The sequence below is a fragment of the Dendronephthya gigantea genome, unplaced genomic scaffold (genome assembly GCF_004324835.1).
Source record: "Dendronephthya gigantea isolate DGI-Jeju-01 unplaced genomic scaffold, DenGig_1.0 000009F, whole genome shotgun sequence".
Lineage (NCBI taxonomy): Eukaryota > Metazoa > Cnidaria > Anthozoa > Malacalcyonacea > Nephtheidae > Dendronephthya > Dendronephthya gigantea.
In genome coordinates this window covers 1,329,945-1,343,645 of record NW_021163019.1, presented here as the reverse complement: position 1 = coordinate 1,343,645, position 13,701 = coordinate 1,329,945, and the positions used below count along the sequence as shown (strand labels likewise).

Genomic DNA, 13,701 nt, shown 5'->3' with positions numbered 1-13,701 from the left:
TATCCCCACTACTTTAAGCTCAAAAAGTTATCAGGTCTCTATCGGATGGAAAAGGGAGACGATGCACGATAGCCTGGAAACATAGACGATATTCCGACTGTTTTTTTAAAGTGAGTTAACCAATCTATTAATCTAAAGATCAATTAAAACGATTGTGTCCGCATTGCGGTTAGTATGTGTAACACCATCTCTCGTTGTGGGAACAATTGAAGTAAAAAAACGCATTGACGCAAAAAAGCTCGTATCATGTTTTAGTTACGCCCAGGCCACGCGCAGTCGCACCCCGTTGATGGCCATGGCCCATGACAATGCATCAGCCTGACGAAACACACATTCGTTTGCAAAAAGCCATTAAAGGCAGCGGGGGCAGCCCTGTGCCCTTTGCTACCGTATAAAAGTATCATAAATTCAACATTTAATCATGACGCCTACTTCTCGCATAAAAACTAACCGATAATATTATTGAAAATGCGTTTTCCCGTGGATTTGCGGTGTTCGCATGTACTTGTAAATTTGAGTTTCCTCTTCGTGTGGTTGGGTAAAATGAATGTGCCCTTTTCTAAAACTCTGCCCCCGCTGCCTTAAACTGCTTCCGGCGCCCCTGATTAAAAGTCCAAACAACGTTGATAAGACAGCGCTTCCTTAACACAATTATTAGATGAAGACGGTTCTTCGTAATCCGTGGACACTTTTGTGATGACGAGCATCTAAATACTTTTAATCTAAGCAAATAATCTTTAATTAAATACATCTCAATTATGTCATTTACAAATTACAGATTGGCTACCTGATCGAGTGCGTTAGCCTATATTTCTGGATGGTACTTATAAAAACTTTTCTGTATGAATATTACTATTTATGATTGTGTATGCCAGCGATGGGACAGAAAACCGAGAACATTAGCGAGCGAAACAGGCACAAAATGCCGGCCATCAAATTACCACGACTTTCCAAAAGCGTGCCAATGTAATCTGTTGTTAGTAAGGTCGTTTTCAACGCCTGACAGCAAATTCTAACAATTTTTCTAATGCCGTACGCGAATTCGAAAAATTTTAAGTTTCAAGTTTCAACCCTCTTGCAGGAATTTGGGTGGGTCTGGTAAGGCTCAAATTTGTGTTGATGTTACTTCATAAATTTGTTGTCTTAACCTCGACAAAGATCTTAATATTTTTTAAAGATGCTGGTTTATGGATTACGTTTTTTCCTCCACGTTTCCTTGTGTACCGCAAACGAGGTTGTCCACGTCTAGACATATTTAAATCATCACGTATTACAAAGGGCCAGGGCCCACTCGCATCCTTTGCAGATGAGAGTAGGCTTTTGAATAGTTCATTTTATTTATGAAGAAAGACACCGCTGACTCTTTGACACAGAAAAACAGGCGTGAAACGGAAGCGTACCTCATAATATCCTTTAGCACTTCATGTCCAGGCCCATTCAAACTATGCGCACATTCTTATGTGATTCTAGTGTATGTGATGAAATGAACACACATACAAGCGTCATAATCCAAAGTTTTGCAATAAGCGAAAATGTGGTAATAATTGTATGTTCATTGAATCCTAAATACACGAAATTAACCCTTGGATTAAGTTAGGATTAAGATAAGGTCTAAGATTAAGTTGATTAAAGTTAACCTTAATTTCAAACCTAATCTCAAGGATTAAACTCGTTTATATAGGATTTATTGAACAGAGAAGGATTACTGACAATACTGCAAGCGCACTCGTTCTCATTGCTTGACACAAACTTTCCATACGAAAATCTTTCAAAATAAACAAGGGTTAGCCTTTGATGTGAGATAAAAAGTGAAACAAATTTTAGGCAAATGAGCGCACTGCACTAAAGTGTGGATGAAACCAGACCGCTTTTAAGCGACTTGGATGAAATCTACATATATTACAGACGAGCAAATAGATCTTCTCATGGAAATTTTCCCAGGACAAACTTGTTCGTTACCACAGAAATTCAGTCAGACTGAGAACTGTGCACAAGACTTTCGCAGTAAAATCGAAGGAGCTCAAACGTATCAACTATGGTCATCATAATCCTCATTTTCATCGTTTCTATCCGTTAATTTTTCCAGTTCACTATCGACTGCCTCCTCTCGCTTGTTTTTAATGTAGCTCGTGGCTTTGAACCCAATCAGCCCCCCACCTACTGCGGTCAGCACGGTGGCTGCTTTAAACCCCGCCAACAAACCTACCGGGCCTCCAACGACACCACCCACGACCGCTCCGATAGCGGGAAGAACCATTCCTTGTAACTTCGCTGCCTGTGGAAAGATAATGAGGGATAAAGAGGGTAACAAAAGAGAACATAGGTTCCCGTACATTGTACACCTTCACCCCTAGCCCCACCGTTTCATCCTAATATTCGAAAGGAGTTACATTCCCACTTGCAGAGAAAAGTTCGCTATAGAAATATTTGCATATACTTTCTTTTGAATTTTAACTGCATAAATAAATCAGTTCAACTTGACTCTCTGCACTCTCAATTCAAAAGATAATGGGCAAATACTTCGCTAGCAAACCTCTTCTCCGCAAGTGGAACCACAGTCTTACCTTGCCAAGTTCCTGCGTTGCCTCGTGAATACTGAATTCTGCATTCTCAATATTTGATTCGATTTCATCCACGACAGGTTGCTGTGCCTACCAAAGATAAATAACTACAATCACGGTTGAGCAACGCTTTGATTATTAATTATTCTCAGTTGGCTGTGAATATACCCTTTTTACAATAAGCCATTGGTCTTGGAGCCTCGCCCTCGTGCATCATGGACCAATCACATCGCATCTTTTGATGTTGAGAGTGAAGCTCCCAGGGCCAGAAGATATATTTGCGACTATGTGATCTAAACAATGTTTTGACAAAACACAAGAAGCGTTTTTCTTTGCATCTGCGTCAACTTACATGCACCAAATGAGAGAATTCATGAATCAGATCATTTAACTCAACCAAGCTCTAGAAAAAAAACGAAGCGTAGTTTAAAAGGTAATAAAATCGACGTCTGCCCAGCAATTTATACAAAAAATATAATACAAAGATGAAATCCATGATTTAAAACACTAGTACATAGATGAATGCGGTTAACATGAAATGAGATAGCTCTCTAGAAAACAGATTGTCAAAACAACTAACTTAAAATTGGTTGTCTCAGATTTATCTCTTTTTGTTCAATTTCATTCCAAAAAACAACCAAAAATTTATCAATTTAACCACGTTTTTAGTTAATTGTCTAGCCAATAAAAAATTGGTCCAATAAATGAATCTGAGGTAACCAATTTCAATTGTCTACTACAGTGTTTGCTTACATGTTTGGTTAACAACTGTCTAAACTACAGGAGTATTTATAAAAAACCTTTTGTAGGTCGTCCCAAGAATGAACTGTTGCTTCGTCAGGAATCACCTCTTGTTTTACAAAGTTTCCTATTAAGATTAGAATGTACGCTGGATGTTAATTTCTGGCGCTAAATACGAATCACTGCTAATTCAATATGATGCAAACACCTAAGAACTTACGAATCACTGCTAATTCAATATGATGCAAACACCTAAGAACTTTAATCGTCACAGTCTAAGGATATATCCTGAGGAAGGCCCTTAGGTGAAAACATCGATATATTAAAGCGTTTTGGTCTATTTTTGGCAGCTGTTATGCCACATTTAATTATGTTAACGATGCAACTCCACTAACCGCTTATCTCAGTTCCGCTCCCATCATTCTTGGTGTCAATTCGTTGGGCAGCCCCTGGCCCTGGTGGGGCTGCGTGCTGGTATTTCGTTTGGAATTTCATAAACGAATCGATTGCGCTTCGGGCTTTTTCGTAAGACGGTCCCACACGCTCGTCAAACTCCGCCAGCTCCCGTGAAGGGACCCGCTTCCGAAGCACTTCGATATCTTCAATGCTCTTCTTCAGATGCTGGAAGCAAATTCCAAATCATAAACACGAGCAAAACATGCACATACTATTTTCATTACAAATTGTTTACAAGCGGTTTTCGGTTTTACTGACAACCTTTCCTTTGACAAAAGGCGTTGTACCGAGGGGGGGGGGGGTAGAATTTATTTCTCTTATAAACATGTGCAAATCTCAGCAGGGGCCCAGGGTCAGTTTGAAAACGGTTGTTTCTGGTAAAATGTTATCATGTTTATTGTACCTGCACAGTTATTCCGGCATTAATCTGTTCGACATTCAATTCGTGCCACATTCTTTCTCGGTAATACTAAACAAACAAACACAACGATTAAAAAGAAGTTGAAAATGATGAAATGAAACATCCCAATACAGCACAGATGGCAATTTTTGATCCACATGGTTGCATCAAGGCCGTTTAGCTTAAACGGTGGATAAGTCAAAATTAAATAACACTCTTACATCTCTCTTGAATGAGTCAACTTAAAAATTATGCACTGAATATGTAGTGTAAAAATTATCTTTACATAATGGTTAAAAACATTTAGCTTGCTTCTTGAATAAAACGATAGACTTGCTTTCTATTTTGAACTTAACCGCCGTTTAAGCTAAACGGGCTTGATACAACCGGCCCCAGGGATGTGGGGCCGGTTGTATCAGGGCGCCTATAAGATAGGGCGGCGAAACACACGGATGGCGTGTTGAAACATGTGTGATGTGCGGACCCCCCATGAAGATTCGAAAAACTGTTTTCAAAATGGCGGCGGGTTATTTAGATGACGAAGAACTTGAGATGTTTATAAGTTTGGATGACACTGATCTGGCAACAAATGACACAAATTCGTCATTTCCAGTTGGAAATACTGTTAATTTCAACGTAAAGGAGTTAATTGCTGTTCTTGAAAGGGTTTCTTCGTGTTTTTTATACTCGTCCCAGTCCGCTGGTTACCAAGACAAGTTTGTAAACATGGTTCCGTTTTATGGTTGTCGTTTTCCAGAGAAAATTGTGAAAAAGGTTCAAAACATTATGCAACCATTTGCACGTGGAATCGATGTTAATGAACAAGGGAGTTATTTTCTAAATTTTCCAGCTTTAGGAGCTATGGCAAGGTTTTCAATTTTTTAATGGAAATTTTGTATATTGAAAATTCAAAAACGTTCTTGCGACGCGGTCTAATGCTCTTGCAAGTAAGTTAGCATTTTCTTGTTTTGTTTTTAGCTTGGCCAGGTCGACATTGCCATGACGAAAGAAAAACATATCATATTTTCAATTCGGAACGTTATCTAAGTATATAATATAATTTAAAGGGATTTTGTGTTGATATTTTCCGACCTCGCAGCCGTGAAAACAATTTTGTTGTAGAAAGTTTGAATACGTTCACTTCTACAAATGATTGCAAAAAAGGTTCAAAACGTTGTGTAGTGAAATTTGCTACAAATGTTCGTCAATATTCTGTACACCAAATCTTGAAGTATAATGCTTTTGGGGATTTTCCTCACTGAGAAAAATCAAAATGTGTATGATACATCTAAAAACAGACCAAGTAGCCGTGCGTATCCGTAGTTTTAATTTGACAAATTCGGTCAGTTAACTTTTGAAGAAACAATTTTAAGACACAATATTAATAGAAAGAGTTATAAATTACACAGGAGAAATCTTATTTTAGATATCGCGTTTATGGTTTCAGAGATTGAGTGGTTTTAATCGAGCTTGTTAAAAACCAAGTAAATATTGTTTCGTTCGAGAATTTTTCGCCGACCGCCCCGTCCCAGTCCTAAAATCGCATCACACATGTTTCAACACGCCATCCGTGCGTTTCGCCGCCCTATCCTATAGACGCCCTGGTTGTATCAAGCCCGTTTAGCTTAAACGGTGGATAAGTCAAAATTAAAGAACACTTTTACATCTCTCTTGAATGAGTCAACTTGAATATTATGCACTGAATATGTAGTTGTAAACAGTATCTTTGTATTAAGGTTGAAAACATTTAGTTTGCTTGTTGAATAAAACGATAGACTTGCTTTCTATTTTTAACTTATCCACCGTTTAAGCTAAACGGGCTTGATACAACCGGCCCCAGATGTTGAAGAATAGCGGGAAGGTGTCAAATTACTACAACTTATATACACAATTTTATTATTTTAAATACTTTTTATAGTACTGATTATTTTTGGGAAAAGGGGGGCAAAATATATTCTACCTCCAGCCGCATATTCCCTGATTTGTAACTAAGCAGTTGTTTAGGCGGGAAAATAGAAAATGGCGGGAAAATAGAAAATGGCGGGAAATAATTCAAATAAACATACGCACGAAAGTATAAACTGGACAAAAAATGTTTGAAGGAAAAATTATCCTCAAGTGTTCGATAAACCGCAACCATCAAGCAAAACATGCAACTAACATGTCGGTTGAGATAACAATCTATCTTGTGGTTGTTTTTGCGCACGAACCTTATCCATATTTTGACAATGCATTCTCAATCTTTCCAGAGCCGTTGGTATTGTTATTCTCGTGAAGGTCCGTAAAGTCACGTCAAATCTTTGAAGGCCTGATCTTGACGAGGACCTCGGCTCAGTCTCATGTGGTGACGCCACAGCTTGAGGAACCAAGGGAAAATCTGAGGAAAAATACATGTGACAATCACGTGAAATCCTTCATGTGAGCGATGACTCGTGATTATGGGAGGTGAGAGGGGGACAAGGGGGGAGCTAGAAAATTAGCATGGACATAGTTGGAACTTGGAAGTTTAATTGGGGAGGGGGACAGGGGGTGCATATTCATATATGTGTTGATTTGTCCAATTAAGAAGTCCAGCTACGGCCCTGAAAACTAGCTGGAACTGACATACCTGCATCTGATAATGTTGGTGATAGACTTTGTTTCCCTGTTGAACCATCTGTATCATCCCTTCCATTCTGAGAACTTTCAATCAACTTCTGCAGTGTGCTGATCTCGGCTAATGCCTTCTTTGATGCAACATCAACCTTGCTATCAAATTCAGCTACTTCATTGTCAGCAACCTGCTCTCTGGTAGTCCTCATGTCTTGGATGTTTGCCTTGAGTTGCTAAAACAAAAGTTTTCTTCAGGATATCTTGTACATGGGTCATTTCATCCATTCCATTCTCCACCACCCCACCACCCCATAAGAACATGACCACAAGCACAAGGACTTTAGCCTTAAAGCCACATTTGCAATAAAAATTTACTTTGCCTTATTTAGAAGGGACACTCAGTATATTACAAAAAATTAATACTTCAACAGATCAATTTCGCCTGATTATAAGGCAAGATTATTAAGTTTTATAGTTTTCAAAGTTCTAATTTCAAACGAGACATTTAACTTATTCGAAATATCTTTAAAATAAGTCCTTTTGTGCAAATGTTTTGATCAAACCTTTATAGTCCTCTCAGCATTAATTCTCTCGACATCAAATTTGGACCAATTTTTCCACTTGACATACTAGACAAGACATAGAAGACCAGCTAATTAATTATACCATAGACAATCCAAAAGACATCTGTCTTATACTCATTGACCACATATCTACAGAACCCCAAAACAGCTATAGTATATAAGGCAATATACTTGCATGCATGATGTATCATTTGCAAGAGGAGATTTCTCATGTTACCTTCTCTATATTATATTTATGTCTTTCCAGCCTATCTAGGTCAGTCGGAACTGCGATCTTTGAAAACCTATATATGGCTGGTTCAAATCGTTTCAATGGCAATTTCTGCACAGGTTTGGCATTCTTCTTAGAAGAGTCATCTACGAATGAAAGAAATCAAATCAGATAGCCTTTGCCAATCCTAAATATCAGTGGCCTAGAGTTAAGTTTATTCTCTTGGCTTGTCTTAACAAACAATTTATACCGCTTGGTATAATGACAAAGCTTGCAGGTTTCTAATAAGCTAGATTTAAATGATAAAATACTTAATTATGAACTTATTTCGAATGATAAAATTTACAGTCATTTGCACAATTGTCAATTGTCACACAATTCCATTGAAAGGCAAGTGGAACAAGCCAAATAGACCCATTTCAATCAATATCTGACAAGGGGTGCATATGACATAATCACTTCAAAATTACATCCAAGAAAATGTTCAAAGAACATTGCACAATATACAACAAAGCACCTAAAAAAAAATTTTTTTGTGAAAACTACGAGTAAAACCATGAAATATGAAAATCATTATTCTCGAACAAAAAAATTATCAACGAACTTGTACTTTAGGTCTGAATACTTTGAGTCTTGCAGGATTAACACAAGTAAACCACTAAAGCTCCCTAATATCAACAAAATACAACCCTTGTGTATAAAATTAACCATGCCTGATAGGCTTAGCCTGTTTATCTAAGTTATATATTCTGCAATAGTGTCTTTTAATAGATGTAAACAAGCACATATTTTGTACGGCTTTTGGGTGTACTTTCCCAGTAGATGGAAATCCTCAACATTCACAACTTGTTTGCATCTATGAGAAGAAAATTGCAGCAAAATGTGCAAGTTCATACAGATAAACACATATTAAAATCTACCATCTTGTTTCTCCTTGCATGAAGCCATCCCAAATTTCTCTTTTCAAGGATAACTTGTAGTCAACGTATTCATGACAAAAAAATAACTGACAGTTCCTCATTGTTGGCACTTGGCAGGGAAATATGATCGATTACAGTCAAATATTAAAATTTCAAGAATTCAAGTGGATTAGGAAACTGACGTCAGATGTTTTTGAAATGAATGTTGTGTTCAAAAATTTGCAACGTGGATGTTACATGACATATATCTACAAATCTTGTTCAAGAAACTTTAAGAAAAGTTGTAAAATGTACAACTTTAGGCGATTGATAATATTAATGAGAGAACAATAACGTATCAATTAAACGTACTCAATACAATGAATACAATTAGAAAATAATTTGTCAAGTATATTTTTATCAAACAAATTTATATGTTGTATCAGTACTTTAGTTAAGCAATAAATCTTAGTTATCGTACCTTTGCGTTTCTCAAACGAAGCCATTCAAATTGGTTCTTCGAATATAGCGTGGAAATATCATATAAATAGTCTTTGTTTATAGCTTGGTACGAATTTGGGAACGAATTTTTTGCGAAGTCTATCCATTGTGAAACATTCTTCGACTGTATCGCATTTATATCAAAATCGATTCTTATCACAATTCCTCATTTGCGGACACGATTTCGTGAAAAAAAATGAAACGCAAAAATATGGTAACTCTTCGCCATTTTCTTTGTTTTTGTTTTGATCTGGCCTAGTTACAGTCCCTTGCAAGCCTCGCACATTCATACGTCATTATTCATGACGTCATTACATGCCATGATGTCATCAACGATCTGTAAGTGTTTTGTTGTAACTGGACCAACATGGGGGCGGCTCCGTCGTTTGCACCAACTTATGATCAGTGCAATGTAGAAAACTGACAATGGTTCACATTCAATTTATATCAGTTCTACATGTATCCTTTTCCCACCTGCTCACAATAGTATGAAACCGCCTTTGGAGGGCATGTATCTATCAATCCATAGATCACCAGTTATTTCAAATTTCACAAATCTCAAGGGTCTCAGTCTTCATATAAAAGTATGACCATCATGAGACCACTTGCCATTAGTGTTTAAAGTTACCAAATTGAAATGATCTGAACAACAGATTATATCAACAGCAAAACATTGCAGATAACTGCTTCAATATGGAATAATCTGTACGGATATATATGATGAATCAGCCTCAAATATCACAAAATTTCAGGTTCATTATGGGGATATTTCTGGGCAAACACCTCAGAGTCAACAAAGCGAACTGGAAAAGCATTAACAATGCAAGAAAACCAAGAGAATATGGTCACAGCCAAGATGGCCCTTTACCACACTAAAACTGCAAACTATGATAAATTTCACTGTATCTTTAAATAGCTATGTACAATATTTTTCAACTATGAGTGCTCTAAGAATGAGACGTAGTCTGTAAGGATACCTAACTGTTTATCACTATTAATTGAAACATCTAAATTTTTTCCTTCACCTACAAACAGGGAAAATGTAATTACAACATCAAATCATTAACATGTTTGCATTTTTTGTCAACATATGCCCATGGATTACCTGCGTCCCTTTTGCTAGGGGTTAACATTTTTGTTTCATCATCATATACCCAATCATGATTTCTTGCCACTGAAAAATAATATAGCCAATCATCTCTCACTAATTTTAGCACAATCAACACAATCAGCAATGGATAATTTTAATTGACATCAAAATAATTAAATCCATAGCCTGCTTTTATTTATTTATTTATTTATTTATTTATTTATTTAAAAACTTCATGTACATGAAGTTTTTTTTACTACCAAAATACTACAGAATACACAATTATTAGTAATTACCTTCAAGGGCATTATTGACTGTCATACCCAAAAATAAAGAAAATTTGTTAACATGAATTGTAGTATATGCCTTTTGCACCAATTCAAATAAGTGATCCCGGATTTTTCCTATAAAATTTAAGCACAACAAATTACAATGAAGCTCAACAAACACACGATTTTCATGGAGTCATTGTGTCTACAACGTTCTGGAAATGAATTTCACCTTCCAAAATCAACATGAGAGGTTTTATTTTTTCTGACCATTCCTGTTTCAAGGCAGCATAAAAGCCGGGATAATCTTTGGTCCACATTTTACTGCCGATGTTCCACACCTTGTGTATCTCATCTGTAGCCTAAGTATTTTAAACTCAGAGTTACAACAAAACAGAATACAAACTTAAAACATGTGAAAATGTTTTCTAGAAACAATGATATTTATAATTCACATGTGGTTGTTCAAGAAAGGTTAGTTGTAAGTGATGTTAAGATGGTAATGTTGCCAAACTATGTCTTCCAATGGTCTTCCGCCCTCACATATATTAAAATGCAATACTTCTCTTACTGCCTTAATGTCTTCTGGTATTCTCTTCCATAGAAACTTTGCACTTGCCCTAGAAATACACAGTGGAGTGTCAAAATAACATTCATTAAAATTATACATTAAACGTACTGGCAATAAGACTATTGCAAATTCAACGTTACTTTCTAAAAATCGCGGTAACAAACTTGAGTTACTTACAAATCACTTTGCACAAGATATATAGTTAATTGTTGGGAATAAGTCTCAGCTGTTGCCAGACCCTTTCAAAAATATGGAAAGTTGTTAGAAAGGTTGTGAACCTCTTCACAATATTTGTCACTCCATCTTTCACTGCTAGACGTATATTATTCTTACAATTCATACTATTCACATACATCTAGCTCAGCTTGTTCAAAAGTCTCCAAAAACTCAGCCAAAACTTCTACAGAAAACAACTTCTCGTCCGCCATATTTGTTTTGAAACGGAGTAGTTTCCATTCTTCAAGAATGTACAAGATCGTTCTTCACTGATCTCAGCCAATCAAAAAGCAGATTTGTACTGCAATCTACCAATCACAGCAGTTGACAAAGAAAGCACTGACAACCAGGATGGGGTTGGTTGGGACTTGGGGTAGCTCCAGCATGCCCCAAGCCTCAGTCCTTTGGTAGTTGGTACCAACTAGAGTTGGAGATGCAAGAGGGGCAATTTGTCTCAAAAGATTGATGGGTTTTTAAAGAAAATTTTAAATTTTCTTCATTTTCATACTAAGGTGTGTGCATGCATCATCACAAAGTCCATAACATTGACCTTGTAAAACACTACATGACTAGAACTGAAAACATGGTATATATCCTGCTGGTATATTTAGACACTGCAATTAAGATTCATCTAGATCTGTTTTAAAATGTTGTTAGAAAGACTGCAGGTCAATCCTTTGCCATCTGGTTCCACATTCAAAGCTGTGACAGTACCATCTTCTACAACCATTGAATACCTTAAAAAACATGAAAGAATGTCAAAAGATTAAAAATCGAAAGCTTGTTTTGCAATTTGATATGAATTTTTTACCTTTTTGATCTATGATTACCAAGAAATGGAGTTGCATCAAAATCCATCTCAATTGCCTAAAGAAACATAATTCAAAATTAACCAAATGCTGTAATTTGAAATATAAGGTCCCAGCCAAACACATTAACAATTTAATAACCTGGTAATTAGATATCAATTCTTGCAATTTTGTTAGTTAAATACATTCAAGACTCTTACCTTGGTGAAATCCCCTTTAGTGTCAGCCAGCATTCTGACCTGCAAATCATTACATAATTGAAAACAGTTAATGATTAATAAGTTGGGCCTCTAACATATGTCAAAAATCTCCTTTTTAACCTGATATATAAACATTATAATTCTTAGAAGCAATGACATTGTAACTCAGCTGTTCTCTAGCTACTATAGTATTCCATTTTGTGCAAAGCAAATTGATGTTTTTATCAATAAATGTGACTTGCTATGTAGGCCAATTCAACTCTCCCTCTTTCAACAACTTAAATGTTGATTTGTCTACATTTCTACCTTTCCATCTGCTTTCTGTTGTTCGCCCCAAGCAGACATAACAAATGCATCATTCACAGACAAACATGCAATTACTTCAACACCTTTCGCCTGCAGAAAACATGTCCAAGTTATGTTGTTAAATGCATTAAGTAATGTAAATGCAACACAAGATTACTTAACAAATTCTTGTTACATCTCCAAATGCCTTTTACAAATCATTCCACTGGGAATATTACCTTGATCTTATCAAAGTCAGAAACATAACCTGGCAGGTGAGTCTAAATATCAATAAAGAAATTGGACTTATCAGATATATATAGACTTAAATCCAAATCCAAATCTTAAATCCTTGCCCTATAGAATTGTAATTCATCTTCCTGACGGTTGAAACCACAAACTAACCTTGGAGCAGCCGGGTGTAAACGCACCAGGAACGGCAAAGAGCACTCCTTTTTTCCCTTTAAACAACTCTGCCACATTTACAACATCTCCTGGCGTTCCTTCGTGCACATCTATGGACGGTAACTTGTCTCCAACCTAGAGAAAATTACATTATTTAATCAGGCAAACACCGTTGTTTTAATTGTAAAGTTCTACTTAACAACGAGGCTTAAAGTAAAAACTGAAAAGTCGCTTGTGCAAACAAGTATCATATATACATGCATCTCAAGTACAGGCTAAAAGTAAAAGCATAAAATTCAAGTGGAATTATCCGATGATAAATAACAGTTTCTGTGACCACCAGATTATCTACTAAAACCTTGACTTCCTTAAGTCTTTTGCATAAAATGTTATACGATTTCATTCAACAACACAGGGGCTAACTTTGCTAAAACATGTGCTGAGTTCATATGCTTGGCTAAAATCAAATTGTGTCATGATTAAAGCACTGTTAAATTGTACTGAGTCAGTGAATATGTCATGTAAAGTACAATGTGCAGACGTACCTTTATCGGCATGTTTAAAGAAGTTGATTTAAAGAATGTACGTTTCAAAATTCCACGGGAGTTCCGCAAAGTTTGTCGAGCTGACAGGACAGGCAGGTGAAACATATTGCAGACAAGCTTTATATTACTAATTATCGATTAGCATAACTGTCGGAAACTGCCTGAAATGTTATTTCATCTCATAATCGATGACTGGTATTGGTCAATAACCGGGTACATCCATAGGTTACCTACTTCCGGGTTGGTTCACTTGGTTGGGGGAGGCGCTCACAATGGCTCTGGACGGTCAAATGAACACTCGAAGCGCAAAATTTTTGCGGCCTGAAGTATAATATGAATTATACGAAGATAAAAAAGACGAGATAT

At 36.5% G+C, this 13,701-nt stretch overlaps 3 protein-coding genes across 4 annotated transcripts; all 3 read right to left on the bottom strand.

Moving 5' to 3' along the window:
* Nucleotides 1-730: 730 nt before the first annotated feature.
* On the bottom strand, nt 731-9,187 carry LOC114517750 (syntaxin-17-like). Of its 2 annotated transcripts, none has more exons than XM_028537564.1 (11): nt 8,926-9,187; nt 7,552-7,691; nt 7,314-7,379; nt 6,767-6,983; nt 6,369-6,535; nt 4,162-4,227; nt 3,698-3,923; nt 3,362-3,429; nt 2,914-2,964; nt 2,565-2,651; nt 731-2,275 (listed from the first exon to the last, which is right to left on the bottom strand). In XM_028537564.1, the coding sequence occupies exons 1-11, from the start codon at nt 8,948-8,950 to the stop codon at nt 2,030-2,032; spliced, it is 1,359 nt and encodes a 452-aa protein (XP_028393365.1). In that variant the 5' UTR covers nt 8,951-9,187; the 3' UTR covers nt 731-2,029. The 2 variants fall into 2 exon arrangements, with proteins under 2 accessions (XP_028393365.1, XP_028393364.1); XM_028537563.1 differs by lacking the exon at nt 8,926-9,187 and adding an exon at nt 8,466-8,890.
* A 385-nt stretch (nt 9,188-9,572) lies between these two features.
* Nucleotides 9,573-11,316, bottom strand: LOC114517785 (COP9 signalosome complex subunit 8-like). Its single transcript, XM_028537605.1, has 7 exons — nt 11,229-11,316; nt 11,053-11,114; nt 10,876-10,924; nt 10,537-10,666; nt 10,332-10,439; nt 10,051-10,119; nt 9,573-9,970 (listed from the first exon to the last, which is right to left on the bottom strand). The coding sequence occupies exons 1-7, from the start codon at nt 11,301-11,303 to the stop codon at nt 9,882-9,884; spliced, it is 582 nt and encodes a 193-aa protein (XP_028393406.1). The 5' UTR covers nt 11,304-11,316; the 3' UTR covers nt 9,573-9,881.
* Nucleotides 11,317-11,680: 364 nt separating this feature from the next.
* Nucleotides 11,681-13,506, bottom strand: LOC114517877 (peroxiredoxin-5, mitochondrial-like). Its single transcript, XM_028537713.1, has 7 exons — nt 13,336-13,506; nt 12,791-12,925; nt 12,625-12,666; nt 12,407-12,496; nt 12,101-12,139; nt 11,903-11,958; nt 11,681-11,828 (listed from the first exon to the last, which is right to left on the bottom strand). Exons 1-7 carry the CDS (start codon nt 13,438-13,440, stop codon nt 11,723-11,725), a joined length of 573 nt encoding a protein of 190 aa, XP_028393514.1. The 5' UTR covers nt 13,441-13,506; the 3' UTR covers nt 11,681-11,722.
* Nucleotides 13,507-13,701: the final 195 nt, after the last annotated feature.

Excerpts from the sequence above, each read along its gene's own strand:
- LOC114517750 (XM_028537563.1), bottom strand. The coding sequence starts at position 8,493 with ATGGCTTCATGCAAGGAGAAACAAGATG. Across the intron at positions 7,692-8,465 it reads ATGCAAGGAGAAACAAGATG|ATGACTCTTCTAAGAAGAAT; the intron begins GTAGATTTTAAT and ends TTTCATTCGTAG. Across the intron at positions 2,276-2,564 it reads CAACGCAGGAACTTGGCAAG|GCAGCGAAGTTACAAGGAAT; the intron begins GTAAGACTGTGG and ends ATCTTTCCACAG.
- LOC114517785 (XM_028537605.1), bottom strand. The coding sequence starts at position 11,303 with ATGGCGGACGAGAAGTTGTTTTCTGTAGAAGTTTTGGCTGAGTTTTTG. Across the intron at positions 11,115-11,228 it reads TTGAACAAGCTGAGCTAGAT|GGTCTGGCAACAGCTGAGAC; the intron begins GTATGTGAATAG and ends TATTTTTGAAAG. Across the intron at positions 10,925-11,052 it reads TATCTTGTGCAAAGTGATTT|GGCAAGTGCAAAGTTTCTAT; the intron begins GTAAGTAACTCA and ends GTGTATTTCTAG.
- LOC114517877 (XM_028537713.1), bottom strand. The coding sequence starts at position 13,440 with ATGTTTCACCTGCCTGTCCTGTCAGCTCGACAAACTTTGCGGAACTCC. Across the intron at positions 12,667-12,790 it reads TTACACCCGGCTGCTCCAAG|ACTCACCTGCCAGGTTATGT; the intron begins GTTAGTTTGTGG and ends ATTGATATTTAG. Across the intron at positions 11,829-11,902 it reads GGTAATCATAGATCAAAAAG|GTATTCAATGGTTGTAGAAG; the intron begins GTAAAAAATTCA and ends ATGTTTTTTAAG.